The sequence below is a fragment of the Emys orbicularis genome, chromosome 1 (assembly GCF_028017835.1).
Source record: "Emys orbicularis isolate rEmyOrb1 chromosome 1, rEmyOrb1.hap1, whole genome shotgun sequence".
In the NCBI taxonomy this organism is placed as follows: domain Eukaryota; kingdom Metazoa; phylum Chordata; order Testudines; family Emydidae; genus Emys; species Emys orbicularis.
Genome location: NC_088683.1, coordinates 31,967,297 through 31,984,723, shown reverse-complemented (window position 1 = coordinate 31,984,723; position 17,427 = coordinate 31,967,297). Strand labels below are relative to the sequence as shown.

The following is a 17,427-nucleotide window of genomic DNA, read 5'->3' as shown; positions in this document are numbered from 1 at the left end:
TATGGCAGTTTACTTCTGTTTCCCAGCATGGTGGTGTCTGTGTTCTAGAAATAACCTGATAGTTTTGAGCTGTGTTTGAAGCTGCATTAAGGCCACAATTTTCAAATGTGGGTGTCTGCTAGTTTGTTAGGGGTGGGATCCTGTAACCCCTTACAAGTGTGAATAATTGTGTCACACTGCAGTCAGTTGGGTTGCTCATGTGAATAAGGGTACCAAAGGTGTAGCAGATAGCAGAACTGGGCCTACTTTGTGTAACCTTTAGTACCATGTTGGCAACCATTCATTTTCATAAGTACTGAAATTCACTGACAATTTAAAACCACATTTTATTTTACTCTTTCCCAATATTTCTCTTAGCCATTTCAGTGTACCCTTCTTTTCCTAATGACAGAAGAGTGCTGGAAGATCACGGTAACTCTGTGATGAATGGCAATGTAGAAGTGTCGTAGGGTCATGTTTTAACATCTGCAGTATTCTTTATGTGAACATGCAAATAAATGTGTGCATGCATTTTAAAATTAGAAATATGGCCTGAGACATAACTATATTTAATTTAACACCCTCTTGTCTGTATTTTCAAGCGGAAACAATATTTTTAAACCAAGACTTAGAGGAAAGAAAAGAAGAGGAAGAGGGAGAAAAATTATATTGGCTGGAAGCATGCTATAAAGCATTAAAATTGCACCGGAAAAACACAGATGTACAGGTGAGAATTTTGGGGTGTGTGTGTGTGTGTGTGTGTGTGTGTGTGTGTGTGTGTGTGTGTGTGTGTGTGTGTGTGTGTGTGTGTGAGAAAATAAAAAAAATTAAATGCACAAGTGAAGGTGTTTAGCAAAGTAATTCTCTCAAATGTACTAAAATTATAGTCTGGAGAAATAAAGATTGGGTTTTGCTTAATTATTAATAATGGCTTCTCATGGTAGAAGTGCAGACATGCAGCCCCACTCTTTTTCACAGACAGGCTCTTACCACCTGTTAGACGGTGCCATGATTTAGAGAAGCATAGAACTCAAGATTGTTAATAAATACCTTGTCACACAAAATAAATGAATAGATAAATAAAACCCCAACAGGCTGTAAAACAGCATGTTCATTCAGTTACAATATCTTCTGTTGTGTCTATCAGATTATACCTTTTATAAGAGTGAGACCCACTTGTGAAGAATAATCTCTCAGCAAGCGGAAACAAGTTAAATATTCCCCCAAATCAGTAGCTGAATCTTGACTAAAACAATTTATTTATAGTAAAGGGAAGTTTGAATAAAGAGAAATGTATCCTATTTGTGATCATAATTATTAGTTGACATGATACTGAAAATGATTTATTCTAGCCTACACTGACTGGTCAGTCATGGTCAGCATAGTGTCAGCTAACTCAGTTCTCCACATTCATGTTTGAACACAATAACATTTTCTCAGATAGATAAGCTCTTGATGATTGGCCTGGAGTTAAGAATTAATGCTTGTTACTTCTTCTCCATTAGTTCATCTCCTCAATGAGGTGGTCTCTGTCACTTCTTCAGATCATGCATATGTAGTCAGTAAGGGTATAATTCACATGTGGTATAGAGGACCAATGCAAGGCCTTGTAGAAGGCTGAAGTGTGGGCCAGGATCTTACCCTGTAGCCTTCATACACACAGCCTGCACCGGTCCCCGTCGAGCCTCACCAGGTTTGTCTGGCTGGGTGCCGAGCACCAGGGCTTCCAGGCACTGCTCTGTCTCGAGGGAACGTAGACCTTGCGATGAGAGCATGCGCTGCCAGGACCAGGACAGGCGGCACCAGAGATCGTTGTTTCCGAGAAGCTATTGTAGGCCTTTGAGGTACGGACGTCAACGCCGCTCCTGCTTGTCGTCCCCACTCCTGCTGCCCCAGGCATAGATCGCCGGCACCATGCAGTCGTGGATCCGCCCGCTCCTTCACGCCGAGGTCACGGTCTCGTGCTCAGCACCGTTCGCGACACCACCACTCGTCCCCATCCCGGGATAACGGTAGATCGTATGCCAGCCCGGCCTCCCTTCAAAGTCGGCAGTCAGTGGGCCAGGCGAGTCAGGCAGGGCAGTCCTCTCTGATGGTGCCACAGCAGGTGCAGTGGCACCGGGGCTCCCTGGCTAGCGCCATGGTACCAATGGGCTCCATGGGCCCCGCCGCAGCCCCCGGTGGTGGCTTGCTCGGTGGACGGAGCCTCACAAAGACCGTTGGCTTCCCTCTCTCAGCTCCCCAGAAAAGGGTTGGTGGAGCGCTCATCCCCAGTCCCGCGCTCAGAAGGGGAACAAGTGGTGGGCCCTGCGGTACCGGTGGGGACACAGAGCACCACCCCCCATCCTCATTCTTTCCTGATGAGGCAATCACGGCTCCTCTTCCTCTTGTTCTCCCGGAGGACACCAAAGCCCACCAAGAGTTGTTGAAAAGGGTGGCATCAAGCCTCAACCTTCAAGGGAGGAGGTGGAGGAACCCTCAGACTCTCTCTTCAATGTCCTCTCGGCTATGGCACTGACCAGGGTGGCTCTCCCACTCCATGAAGGGGTGGCAAAGATTTCAAATACCCTGTGGCAAACCCTGGCTTCCTTGCCCCCCATTTCTAAGAGGGCTGAACGGAAGTATTTCGTGCTCGCCAAGGGGCATGAGTATCTATATACCCACCCCGCCCCCAACTCCTTAGTGGTCGAGGCAGTCAACCATAAGGAGTGTCAAGGTCAACCCGCTCCTATCCTTAAGAATAAGGACTCGAGGCTTGACATATTCGGTAGAAAGATTTATTTGTCTTCGAGTTTCCAACTGAGGGTGGCGAACCACCAAGCCCTGCTGGGCAGATATGACTTAAACTTGTGGGGCTCAGTGCCCAAATTTTCAGATTCCCTCCCGGAGTGTGATAAAAAGGAGTTTAAGGCTTTGGTTGAGGAGGGCACAGCTGCCGCCAGGGCGTCCCTTCAGGCAGCCTCGGATGCCGTGGATATCGCTGCGACATCTATGGCCTCTGCAGTGTCCATGAGGAGAGCGTCATGGCTCCTGTTGTCTGGGTTGTCCAGCGAGGTGCAGAACTCCTTGCAGGACCTTCCATTCAACGGCAAGGCCCTGTTCGCGGAACAAACAGACATGAAGTTACACGGTCTTAAGGACTCCCGCACTACATTAAAGACCCTTGGTCTCTATGTCCTGGCCCCAGCCAGGACCAAATTCAAACCGCAGCAGACCCCCAGTCAGGCCACCCACTCCAAATATGAGCCCCCTTATAAAAAATCAATGGACTATAAAAAGCGCCCACAACGTCCATGCCGGCCTGCGCCCCAGCCTGGGCCCTCTAAGGGCAAGCAGGCGGGTAAGCGCCAGTTTTGATGGGACGCCTGGGGGTGACTTACCAGTTTGCACCAAGGATCCACCCAACCTTCCCTTCTCCAACTGCTTATGTACTTTCCTCCCAGAGTTGTCCTGGCTGACCTCGGACCGATGGGTCCTCAACACTATCTCCCAAGGCTATACCCTCCAATTTTTTGTTACCCCACCCCGTCACTCTTCAGGGACCCCTCTCATGAGGACTTACTCGAGCAAGAGGTGCGGCAGCTCCTTCACTTAGGAGCAGTGGAGGTGGTGCTGGCAGAATTCAGACACAAGGGGTACCACTCCGGCTATTTCCTTATCTCGAAGGCGGAAGGAGGGCTCAGGCCCATCCTGGACCTGCGAGGCCTGAACCAGTGCATGGTAAAGCTCAAGTTTTGCATGGTTTCTCTGGCCTCCATCATCCCCTCCCTGGATCCTGGAGACTGGTATGCCATCCTCAATCTACGAGATGCGTACTTCCACATTCACATATTCGAGGGCGTTTCCTCCGCTTCACGGTAGGGCAGGAACACTACCAGTTCACTGTCCTCCTGTTTGGCCTATTGACGGCACCCAGGGTCTTCACATAGTGTATGTCTGTGGTAGCAGCCTACCTCAGATGTCAGGGGGTCCAGATCTTTCCCTACCTCGATGACTGGCTGGTCAAAGGCAGCTCCAGATCACAGATACAGGATCACATAACACTCCTCCTGTCCACGTGCGCCACGCTGGGGCTGCTGGTAAACAATACCAAATCCACACTGGTACCGGTGCAATGCATAGAGTTCATTGGTGCAATTCTGGACGCGACATCGGCCAGAGCCTCCCTCCCACCGGACAGATTCGAAACCCTGAGGGAGCTCGTTGGGGTGGTCACGAGGTTTCCCGTGACGACTGCCGGAGCGTGCCTCCAGCTCCTGGGTCACATGTTGGTGTGCATGTACGTGGTTCATCACACCAGGTTCAGGATGAAGCCCCTTCAGCTCTGGTTGGCCTCAGCATTCTCCCAGTCCAGAGACCGGATGGACAAAGTCCTCACGGTACCTGAACCTGTGCTAGCCTCCCTCTGTTGGTGGTCCGCCCTGGGGAACATGCTCCAAGGGGTTCTGGTCAGGGGCCAGCCTGACTGTGGAGCTGATGTCTGATGTGTCAGACTTGGGGAGGGGAGCTCATGTGGGAAATCTCCAGACCCAAGGTCTGTGGTCAGCGCAGGAACTAGCCCTGCACATAAATGTCAAGGAGCTCAGGGCAGTCTGTCTAGCCTGTGTGGCCTTTCGCCTGGGCCTGGCAGGCAGGGTGGTCAGGGTTCTCACGGACAACACGGCCTCGATGTTCTACATCAACAGGCAAGGTGGGACCCACTCCTCTGCCCTCTGCCACAAAGCCCTCAGGCTGTGGGACTTCTGTATAGCCCATGATATCACCCTGGAAGCCCACCACTTACCAGGCGCCCAGTACTCTTGGGCAGATCGGCTGAGCCGGGACTTTTCCTCTCAGCACAAATGGTTGCTGTACCCAGAGGTAGTGCACAGGATCTTCTGTACGTGGGGCACTCCCCAAGTGGACCTCTTTGCGACCAGGCAGAATCGCCGGTGTCCCTGTTTCTGCTCTGGGGGGGGCAGGGCATGGGCGTGATCTCCGACAGGCCTTCCTTCTGTCTTGGTCCGGTCAGCTTCTGTATGCCTTTTCCCCCATTTCCACTGATCGGGAAGGTCTTGCAAAAGGCTTGGACCACCTCTTTCCTTATGTTAGGCCTCTGGTCCCTCAGTGGGACCTGAACTTGGTACTGGCTAAGTTGATGGGACCGCCATTTGAACCGCTTGCTTCATGGTCCTGGTCCCACCTCGCCACAAAGAAGGCTACTTTCCATGAGATCACATCTGCTTGGCAGGTCTCCAAGCTCCGGGCTCTGACCTCTGAACCCCCGTACACGGTGTTCCATAAGGACAATGTCCAGCTCCGACCGCATCCCTCGTTCCTCCCCAAGGTGGTCTCCGCCTATCATATGGGCCAGGACATTTTCTTGCCGGTGCTCTGTCCCAAGCCCCACACGTCCAGTGAGGAGTGCCACCTCCACATGCTGGATGTGAGACGGGCTCTGGCCTTTTACCTGAAGTGTACGAAACCGTTCAGGAAATCTTCGCAGCTGTTCATTGCCACAGCTGAACGCATGAAAGGTCGGCCAATCTCCACCCAGCGGCTCTCCAACTGGATCACTTCATGTATCTGGACTTGTTACGACCTGGTGGGAGTTCCCCCGCCGCCAATTGTGAGGGCGCAATCGACAAGGGCGCAAGCCTCGTCAGCTGCCTTTCTGGCTCATATCCCTATTCAGGACATTTGCAGGGCTGCCACATGGTCATCGGTCCACACGTTCACCTTGCATTATACGTTCGTCTCCCAAACTAGGGAGGACGCTGGGTTTGGCAGGCCAGTGCTCCGTCCCGAGTATCTGTAAACTCCTACCCACCTCCAACAGATATAGCTTGGAATCACCTATTGTGGAATGCACATGAGCAATCACTTGAAGAAGAAAAGACAGTTACTTTTTCTGTAACTGGTGTTCTTCGAGATGTGTTGCTCATGTCCATTCCATATCCCGTCCTCCTTTCCCTCTGTCGGAGTTGTCTGGCAAGAAGGAACTGAGGGTGGCAAAGCACTTTATACCACACCATGGTGGTGCCACTCCAGGGGTTGCTAGGGGCACTCCCCTACGGGTACTGCTAAGGAAAAAACTTCTGGCACCAGTGCACGTGGCGAGCACATACACCTATTGTGGAATGGACATGAGCAACACATCTCGAAGAACACCAGTTACGGAAAAGGTAACTGTCTTTCCCCTTATCAACTTGGTATTACTTAGCACAGTGAGAAAAAGAGATGGTCCATGGCTTGTTTGAAAAAAAGCAAGCCAGGGAAATTTCTAAATTCTATTCATGAAATAAAACAACAATCAATAAGAACATGAGAGATGTGTCAAGTATAAGAGGGGTAGCCGTGTTTAGTCTGGATCTGTAAAAAGCAACAGAGAGTCCTGTGGCACCTTTAAGACTAACAGATGTATTGGAGCATAAGCTTTCGTGGGTGAATGCCCACTTCGTCGGATGCATGTAATGGAAATTTCCAGGGGCAGGTATAAATATGCTGGCATCAGTCTGGAGATAACGAGGTTAGTTCAATCAGGGAGGGTGAGGTCCTCTGCTAGCAGTTGAAGTGTGAACACCAAGGGAGGAGAAACTGCTTCTGTAGTTGGATAGCCATTCACAGTCTTTGTTTAATCCTGATCTGATGGTGTCAAATTTGCAAATGAACTGAAGCTCAGCAGTTTCTCTTTGGAGTCTGGTCCTGAAGTTTTTTTGCTGTAAGATGGCTACCTTTACATCTGCTATTGTGTGGCCAGGGAGGTTGAAGTGTTCTCCTACAGGTTTTTGTATATTGCCATTCCTGATATCAGACTTGTGTCCATTTATCCTTTTACGTAGTGACTGTCCAGTTTGGCCAATGTACATAGCAGAGGGGCATTGCTGGCACATGATGGCATATATAACATTGGTGGACGTGCAGGTGAATGAACCGGTGATGTTGTAGCTGATCTGGTTAGGTCCTGTGATGGTGTTGTGGGTGTAGATATGTTGGCATCGAGGTTTGTTGCATGGATTGGTTCCTGAGTCAGAGTTGTTATGGTGCGGTGTGTGGTTGCTGGTGAGAATATGCTTAAGGTTGGCAGGTTGTCTGTGGGCGAGGACTGGCCTGCCTCCCAAAGTCTGTGAAAGCGAGGGATCATTGTCCAGGATGGGTTGTAGATCACTGATGATGCGTTGGAGAGGTTTATGAGAGATGTGTGTGTATTTTTAGTAAGATGTGTATATATAAAAATTAAGTGAGGCTTTCTGTCATCATAACAACCTGGATAACATAAATTGTGACTGAATTAGTATTTTTATTCATAACTGTTTATTTTTTTATCTCTTTTCGATGTGTTGACCTCCACAACAGAGTGGCAAAAATAGTGGAACTATTTTTAAAATGTTTTTTAAAATAATTTGTAGCTGTTTTAAATTGTATGTGTTTTTAAAAGTATTTTATTTTGCTCTTGTTTTAAATTCAGGAGGCTGCTTGTTGGGCTTTGAACAATCTGTTTATGTACCAGTGCAACCTTCATGAGAAAATTGGAGATGAAGATAAACAGTCAGTAGTAATAACTTGAACTATGTGTTGGGGAGCACGGAGATTCAAAACTAATTGTTAGGTCACTTGGTTTAATTAATTTATGGTACTTTGTTTCCCTTTTGTTGCTTTCTAATTCATCAAACAGGGCAGGGCCAGCAGGGATACCTGGGGGAGAGGATGCTGCCTGAAGACACTCAGCTTGCTGCTGTTCCCAAAAGATTAGGGCTGGGGGAGGAGCTTGAACCACCTGGTAGCTTGGGAGAAAAAGATGAGGAATAAGCCCCCAAATTAGATGGAAAGCTGAGGTGTAGGGGGCACTACTGGAATCAGGGAGGAGAAGCTGGACTTGGGCGAGACCGAGAGAATCTCTTTGTCACCTCCTTCTCAGAGATGCCATGATAGCCAAATTTGAAATACACTTTATTGTATTCTTTTGTGGACCTTGACTCATTTAAACAAAGCTCCCATTAATGTCAGGGAGACAGGAATGGGCAGTTTGCAACTATTTAAAGGGCTTTCTCTTTAACTGTTGCTATGGCAAAACATTAACAACCTGGTATTATGATCTACAAAGAATAATTTCACTTAATTCTAATATAGATTCCTTAAAATGCACTATAATCATTGTAATATGGCCATTGTGCAGTGATTTATTTATTTTTGTGAAAGGTACCCCATACACAGAGAAGTGATGCTAGCCATGCTGATGCATTCCACAGCAAAAGAAGTGTTTCAGGCAGCTGCTAATGCCTTGGCAACTTTATCAGAACAAAATGGTAAGGAAATTCACTGTCAGACTTCATCAACAATTTATTACAGTAATATTACAGGATACTGTTACATAATAACATCAGGGGTTAGGGTTGGGACAGCTCATGCACTGAAATTTAAGCATGCACTTAAGCACTTAAGCACTTCCAGGATCATGGCCCTCGTCCTGTTGCTGTTCCTGCCCCTGAAAGTCTTGGGTAGAGTGAGACAAGAGATTGGCACCCCCAGGTGAGATTGCATTATGTTGCCACTAGACCTCCAGGCCATCCGAATACAATTATTTACATATTGAACTGTATAGTACAATGTTGTTGTTACATGTAACAGTATCTCTTTCTACATAAACCCAAATCATGCAGCTGTATTAGTTGCATGTGAGCAAAAAGTTACATATTTGGATTTTAATAGCTATAGATATATACACACATAGTATGTATACATTATGATATACAATTTTATTACAACAAGGGGTGGGATTTTCAAAGGGGCCTAAGGGAGGTAGGCATCTAATTCCCATTGAAATTCTATGGGAGCTCAGCGCCTAACTTTCTTAATTTCCTTTGAAGATCCCAGTCCAAGGTCTTTGAGTTTTGCCTTTTTAAAATTCTCTCCCTGCTTTTTTTTCCTTTTAAAATAACGTACTTAACACAGAAACCATAGATGGGGAGAAGCATCTTGAAATCTACAAGTACAATTTATAGTCAATTTACATAATGGTTTGAAATGTACATACTAGCTTGTGAAAGGCAGGAGTTAGTGATAGTTATGATGACCAGTGCAGGATTCATGTGGTATAAACATGACTATTCTATTCTGCAGTGTTATTTCAGGTATGATGTACTCATTACTTAATCTGAATCAGATCTCAGTTATGGATTAATTCCATTAAAGTAAATGGAGTTATATTGGTGAAACTGAAAGACTTTGGACCCATGCAGAAAGTAATACTTATTTTTGGAGCCTTATTTTGAAAATTAAAGGGTGGTGTTTTTTTTTTTTTTTTAAAGTTCTAGGTTTCTTGTATGATCACAGAAGAAAAATTCACAGTAAAAGTTATTTTGAAATAAAATAAACAATTAAAAATAGACTCAATGATAAATCCTGCATCCCATAATGGTGACTTTGCATAACTGGAAATATTGACTGTATTTGTTCCCATTAGGCACTTTTAAGATCCTAAGTTTATGGGCTAAGTTGTGCAAATACACTCTACTCTACTTCAGCCTATACCGTTTTCTAGTTTGTATATATATAAATTTGTAAATAAAGTGTTGGCCTTGCAAAGTCTTATACATATACATAACTTCAAACAAGTGAGACGTCCTATTGACGTCAGTAGGACTACTTGCCTGCTTCAAGTTAGAAGATGCACAGATGTTGGCAGGATCACAGCCTAAATGAATATATTCATGTTTGTTCATATAATGCTTTCTCATGTTGTAGTAAATATTAGAAAGATTCTGTTGGCAAAAGGAATACACATTAATGCATTGGACATAATGAAGAAACATTCAGACTCCCCTGAAGTGGCTGAAAGTGCCTGCAAAATGCTGAATCGTGTTTTTGAAGGAAGGTAAGATATACCTAGTAATGTGGGATCATGTGATGTTCTAGTGCAGGTTTTAAAACATATTTAAATAATTGACAGCTAGTTATTTACTTAACGTTGGGTGAAAATTTACTGCAGAGTGGAAGTCACATAGAAGATTCTGAATTTCGTAAGCCCCAGGATCAACTATACAGAGGGGTGGGGGTAAAGAGACTACTCCTGGGTCCTTTGAACCCCCTGAACTGCCCAGTGGATACCATCAGTACGTGGACTATACGGGCAGCCCATAAGCCACAGTGAATTCCTTGTAGAGTTGGACAAATATTGGACATTTTCACAAACATTAATTCCAGTTGCTAAAGTAATTCCCTTTGATGGTGTTCGTTCCACCTTTATACTCACTTTCCGCAGATATTCTCACAAATGCATTTATTGTTCAGAAAGTTGTCAGAAACAGAATGTTAGCAGACAACAAATTTAGAACTCCTAGCCATGAGTACCCACACTGAAAACTTGATTCTAAGTGTTACACTTATTCAGTCAAGGAACAGAAATATCCTGTGTGCCTGTCAAAACAGCTCAGATTTTGAATGTTAAAGAATTTCAACAAGCTGCATATGAATAAGCTATAAAGAATTATTCACAGAAATTTTGTGTCAAATAATTTCAAGTAATAAATGAAGAATATCATGAACCTTTCTTGGACAATTCACAAAAACTGAAATTTGTCAAATTTATTACAAATTACTTATCCAGTTCTTTTTCATCCCTCCAACTATCAGAATTCTTTTCACATAGCTGATTTGCTCAGGCTTTGTGCTGGGATGAATTTCACTCTAAAAATAAGCACCTCATTGGTCAACATAGCCTACTCAGTAGGTAGGTTTACTTCTGTGGGAACCATTTCCCTCTCGTGCTTTGCTTCACTTAAGGATTTCTGAATGGCCTTAAAGATACTGTAACCTGCTTAGAAATACAATCATGAATTAAGCCACAATCTTGCCAACGCTTTAAGTGTGTGAGTAGTCTCATTGAAGTCAGTTGGCATGATCATAAGTGTTTCCAGGATCTAGGCATTGCATTCAGTCCCGCAAATTCTGATTCAACTGTCCTTATTCACTCAAGCAATTTAATTAGACTTTATATGAACTTATCATTTTACTTTGACATTTTCATTGTGTTATATCCTTTTTTTAGAAAATGCTAAATTGTCTCATTTGTAAAGTAAAAACCAGCGTATATGTATACAACAATGGAATAAACATTTCTGGGAAAAGAGAGAAAATAATCCCAACAAGGCACTGTTGCACTGGCAGGCATCAAGATTACTGTGGTTTAAGAAAGTTCAAAGAATATTACAGCTCTCAGTACTATGAAGCTAAACAAACGTTCAGTTCCTTTTTTCACTTCCCATTTCCTTTTCAGGACAGATGACACAATAATAAATAGCATGCAAAGAAAATCTTGCCTGAAATGTTTTAACAAGTACAAAATTACAGCTCTGTTTTGGCTGATATGGATATAGAGTTAATCAAAAGTTGATAACAAGAGTGCTGATAATTTTCTAATTTATATGTGTAAATATATAAAATCAAGTCTTACAATTAACTAAGTATATTTTTAATATCCCCCCCTTTTTTTTATTCTTTAATCAGAGATGGAGTTCACTCTACTTGAACCAGACTTTTGAAAAGAACCCTCTGCTTTTTTATAAAGCAAATTATTGTAATTCTGTACGGTGATGAAATCTGTTATTTTCTGTTTCAGCATGATGTAATGAATGAATTTGCATGCCCTGTTCTTCCAGACTGCTATAACTGGGAGCCATTGTTGGTCTAGAAACAGTGGAATTAAAAGTGATAGTTGTTCTTCGAGTAGTGTCCCTATGGTTGCTCCACTGTAGGTGTGTCTACATCCCTGCACTGCTAATCGGAGAAGTTTTTGGTAGCAGTGTCGACTCAGCCCATGCATGCGCTGCTCCTCGCCTGCCACAAGGCTGGCCAGTGTGCTCTGTTGAACCCTCCTCAGTTCCTTCTCAACTGCCGTTGGCTAGAGATGGAGTTATAGCTGTCCATTCGTGGATCGTTAACTCTTTTAGAATTGCTAATTTTTAGCTTCCCCCAAAGCTTTTTCTTCGTTACTTTGTATTTTATTTGGACGTGCCTTAAAAAAAAAAAAAAAAAAGAAAAGGGCTTGTCTCCCCCAACCCCAGTGTGTGGGGCGGATCCCATGGACAAGGATGTGTCCAGCTTGCCCATCTTCAAAAAGTGCCTCAGTTGCAAGGAATCTATCCCAGTGACTGATGAACACTTGCAGTGCGTTTGCTGCCTGGGAGAGAAGCACATTCTACAAAAGTGTGGCTTGTGTCAGCAACTGAAGCCTAGATCCAGAAAGACAGAGCTAAGACTCAAACTCCTACTCATGGAGTCGGCCATTCAATCCCTGCAGTCCCAGCAGGAGCTCTCACCGCAATCCTTCAAAGGGAGGTGAACCCAGAGAAATGAGCCACTCACATAAGGTCTCTAAGAAAAGGTCAGTGAGTCCCCATAGTGAACCCCAATTCTGAAAACTATGTCTGGCTTGATCAGTATCATCAGTACCAATGGCACTGAAGCCATCTAAATCTGGTACCCAGGGAAAGCGTGGTACCAAGCTGACGGAGCAAGGTTAGACTGCCTAAGACCCAATGGGCACGGACAAAGAAGCGCCGGTACTGTGGGGGCACGAAAACATAGGAGATCCTCTCCGGGGAAGACTCCCTCAGTACAGATGTTGGCACCAGTACCTACCCCAGTGCACAGGCACTGACAGCACTCACTACCGGGTCCACATCGCCACCCCATCAGTGCAAGCCTCTCGGGACAGACAACCATCTCCAGTAGCGACACCATCCATGCTGCCAGATTTCCTGTGTGCAACGGATCTTTCAGTGTCCAATGCACCAGACTTGCTCCTACTCAGTACTGGGGCCTCGATACAGAGTTCACCCAGGCCCTGGACTTGCCAAAGTCTTCCTGCCTTGCACTTCCCTTCTCATCATCAGAGTTAGAAAGTGAGCGAGAAGACATGGATTCTCACCGCTCTTCTCACCTGCCATATGGGGCTTAGTTTCACTATGGACATCCAACTTATTGTCCCCCTAATCCACAGCCTCCCTGGTTTGGTCAACTGTGGTACCAACCACCAGGCTCCTACCCATCACAATAGCCATACTAGGACCCTTGGGAGGCTCAGGGACAACAAGCCTCCCATGCCTGTAGTGTGGCTCACCAGCAAACGAGGAGACACTCTTTCCTTCAGTCGCAGCTTCAAGGGCTTCTGAACCCCCTGAACAAACAAGGAGATAGTAGAGGCTGAGGTGGAGGAGGAAGTCACTCCTCAAGCCCACTTATCGTCGTCATCACCAGATGAGACAGTGATGCCCCCTCCGCCATTGATGGTTGATGATTTCAAATTATTCCAGGACTTGGCACAGGAGGTGGCTGAAGCCCCGCAAATACTGTTATAGGAGGTAACCAAGTCTCACCACAAGCTGATGGACAACATTCCTCCACCTCCTCCAGAGTGGCTGTCCCTATTAAGGAGGTACTCCTGGATCCCACCAAAGTCATATGGCAGAACCCTGCTTCAGTCCCACCAACATGCAAGCAGGTGGACAAAAAGTATTACGTGCCAGCAAAGGACACAGAGTTTCTCTTTTCCCATCTGCCCCCCTATTTGATTACTGTGGATGCAATCAACTCTAAGGGCCACCAGCACCAGTTCAAATTCACCCCTTATGACCGGGACTGGAAATGCCTGGATCTGTTCGGCAGGAAGGCATATTCCTCAGCCCCCTCCAGTTCTGCATAGCAAACTACCAAGCATTGTTGGCAAAATATGAATACCATAACTACACGGAACTCCGTTCCTTTATTGAGCAACTTCCTGATTCTCACAAGGAACAATTCAAGGCCATAGTCAATGAGGGCCAACTGGTCAAACATCCCTCAAGTCCACATTAGATGCAGCTGACATGGCGGCACACTCGATTTCCACAGCCATTGTGATGAGACTGGCTTCATGACTTCATTTATCCAGCTTCCCTAAAGAAGTCCAAACTACAGTGGAGGACCTTATTTGAAGGGACAAAGTTATTTGCCAAGAAAACCGACACATCCTTTCACATGTTGAAGGATTCTAGGGCAACTCTTCGATCCCTCAGGATCTATACTCCTGCTTACGAAGGAAAGTACAGCCCTCAGCCACTGTTCAAGCCCCACTCATCACAGTCCACAGAAATTTTACGAACCGCAGAGGAAGAAGTCTAGGTTCCCCAGGCGACAGCAGTCAGGTTCTCAACCAACTTCCTCTTAGCCCCCCACCTTGAAGTGGCAGTTTTGATGGGTTGGTTGAGGTGCCTGTATAACATTCTCCTCAATATCTCCTCACTAACCCCACCTATCCCTTCGGAGACTATCTAACCTTGTTCTGAAGCATCTAGGAATGGATAACCTCTGACAAATGGATGCTGGAAATATCCAAGATGGATATGCCATCCATTTCTCCTCCCTCTCCCCTTCTAAACACCCTTCCCCGTCCCTCTTCAGGGACCCTTCTAACGAGAGTCTGCTACATCAGGAGGTAAGCCATCTCCTTAGTGTAGGAGCGATAGAGCCTGTGCCCATACATCTAAAAGGCAAAGGCTTCTATTCTTGCTACTTTCTAATTCCAAAGAAAAAGGGAGGTTGGAGACCCATACTGGACCTCAGAGTACTCAGATATATGAAGATTGTCACTCTATCAATGATTATTCCAGCATTAGAGAAAGAAGATTGATTTTCTGCCCTCAACCTCCAAGATGCATACTTCCACATTTTCCATCATACTGAGTCACAGATGTTACCATAGGTTCACGCAAGGTCAAGACAACTACCAGTGCAGAGTACTCCCTTTGGCCTCTTGTTGGCCCCCAGGTTATTCTCCAAAGTCCTCTTGGTAGTGGCAGCTCACTTGCACTCTCAGGGAATCATGATTTATCCTTACCTCGATGACTGCCTTCTCAGTTCCTTTGCCAAAGCCCAGCGAGTCACCCAGACAACACTGAATCTATACCAGAATCTGGGTCTACAAATAAACATTAACACTGGTACAAGACTAGAATTCATAGGAGCTGACCTCAACTCCATCCAGGCAAAGGTGTTCCTCCCATCACACTGATTCCTCAGCCTATCCACGCTGTTAGAGACAATACAGTCCAACTCCCAAATTTTGGCCAGACACTGCCTCCAGCTCCCGGGGCATTTGGCTGCAGGCACATCGGTCATAGCTCATGCCAGACTATGCATGAGATGCCTCCAAGCCTGGTTCAGTTTGGTTTACAGGCCAGACAGGGAGCATAAATAAATTTTTATTGATGCCCAGCAAGGTCAATTAATCCTTGGACTGGTGGAAAGACCCAGTAAACATATGTACGGGAATCCCATTTGTTCAGCCTCCCCCATTGTTACTCCTGACCACCAGTGCATCCCTCATATGGTGGGGTGCACATCTCAATGGTTTCATGGTGCAGGACAAATGGTCACCATCTGAAACATGCCTTCACATCAACCTCCTCAAACTCAGAGAGGTCCAAAATTTGTGTGCTCACTTCCTCTCGCTGATCAAAGACACGCACACAAAAGTCATGACGGACAATGTGGCCTGCATGTATTACATAAACCGTCAGGGAGGTGCCTGATCACACTCCCTGTGTATGGAAGCGCTAAAGCTATGGGACTGGTGCATTTCCCACAATGTCGCATCATCAGCGGCCTACCTCCCAGGAATACACAACACGACAGTGGACAACGTCAGCCGCAAGTTCTCACGCTACCACGAATGGGAAATACATTTAGTGGTCCTACGTGACATATTCCAGCAATGGGGGACACTGACAGTAGATCTGTTCGCTACTTACCAGAACAAGAAATGTCCTCAGCACTGCTCCAGAGCAGGGGTTCGATGACACTCCATGAGGGATGCTCTCTTCTTCCCATGGGACAAGGGTCTTCTTTACACCTTTCCCCCATTCCCTCTAATTCTGAAAGTCCTGTTTGAAAGTGAAAAGAGAGAAAGCAATCATCATATGGATTGCTCCACCTGGACCAGGCAGATGTGGTACCCTTACCTGTCACAGCGGACACTATGACCACTGATGACTCTTCCAATCACTCCATATCTGCTATTGCAGAATGAGGGATGCACTCTCCATCCCAATCTGCAGATTCTGCAACTCAAAGCCTGGCTCCTTCGTGGTGTTAGCACATAGAGACATCTTGCTCTGTACTGGAGGTGCTATTACACAGTAGGAAAGGACTGACTAGACCACCATTTGAAACCATGGCCACTTGATCATTAACTCGCCTTTCAGTGAAGACAGCGTTCCTGATTGCCATTACCTCAGCAAGGGTAGGGGAGATAGTGGCCCTGATGATGCATCCCTCCACCCCCCTTTCACTGTGTTCTTCCCTGGCAAAATCACTCTTCAACCACATCAAAAGTTCACTCCCAAGGTGACTTCCACTTTTCATATAAATCAGCTTATTCAACTTTCAACCTTTTATCCTAAACCTCATCAGGATAATAGGGAAGCCATCCTCCATATGCTCGATGTGAGGAGAGCCATGGCCTTCTATTTGGACAGAACAAGAGCGTTCAGAAAATCTCAGAGACTCTTCCTCTCCATTGCAGATAGGTCAAAAGGTCCCGCAATTTCAGCTCAAAGATTCTCCAAATGGGTCTTGAACTGTATCAAGCTCTGTTACCAGATACATAATGTAGAACCCCCATCCTCAATACACACACATTCTACGAGGTCAGTCTCCTCCTCCATTGCCTTCTCCAAGGATGTCCCTATATCAGAAATCTGCAGCGCAGCTACCTGGGCATCTGCACACACCTTTGCAGAACATTATGCCATCCTGGGAAACTTGGCTGCAGATGCCAGCTTTGGTGCCACGGTGCTATCATCTATAACAGACTCAACTCTGAAGACCCAGCCTCCAGTGGTGGGAGTCACCTACAGTGGAGCACCCATAGGGACACTACTCGAAGAAGAAGTTACTCACCTTGTGCAGTAACTATCGTTCTTTGAGATGTATCTCTGTGGGTGCTCCACAACCCACCCTCCTCCCCTCTACTTCAGAGTCCTTGCCATTGACTCTGCGGTAGAGAAGGAACTGAGGAGGGTTCACCCGCGCACGCTGGCCAACCTCGTGGCAGGCAAGGAGCAGCACATGCGCCGGGTGAACGGACACTGCTACCAAAGATCTCTGATTAGCAGTACAGGGACACAGACACATCTTGAGGAACCATTGTTACTGCATTACTGCAGAAGGTGAGTAACTTCCTCATCTCGCTGATCAAGTATTACCTCTTATTTCCTTATCACATGAATGTTAATGTGCTGCACAACCATATTTACATATGAAAGTAGTCATCTGCAATTGCATTAAGTCCTTTTAATTGGAAAGAAAGTGCATTTTTATTTACCTAATTCAGTGGTCCCCAAACTTCTTCAGTCGTGCCCCCCACCTGGTCTGTGCCACCCCAGGAACTGTTGTCGGGAGCAGGGCCAGAACTGCTGCCAGGAGCTGGGG

The 17,427-nt window shown here is 46.0% G+C and overlaps 1 protein-coding gene across 1 annotated transcript in view; it reads left to right on the top strand.

Annotated features, from left to right (window-relative positions):
* The window catches only part of LRRK2 (leucine rich repeat kinase 2), a 139,962-nt gene that overhangs the window by 44,266 nt on the left and 78,269 nt on the right, over window positions 1-17,427 (top strand). Inside the window, exons 9-12 of the mRNA XM_065423787.1 lie at window positions 582-706; window positions 7,427-7,506; window positions 8,158-8,264; window positions 9,703-9,832. Of these exons, the coding sequence (XP_065279859.1) occupies window positions 582-706; window positions 7,427-7,506; window positions 8,158-8,264; window positions 9,703-9,832 (442 nt within the window). The remainder of the gene's footprint in view (window positions 1-581; window positions 707-7,426; window positions 7,507-8,157; window positions 8,265-9,702; window positions 9,833-17,427) is intronic.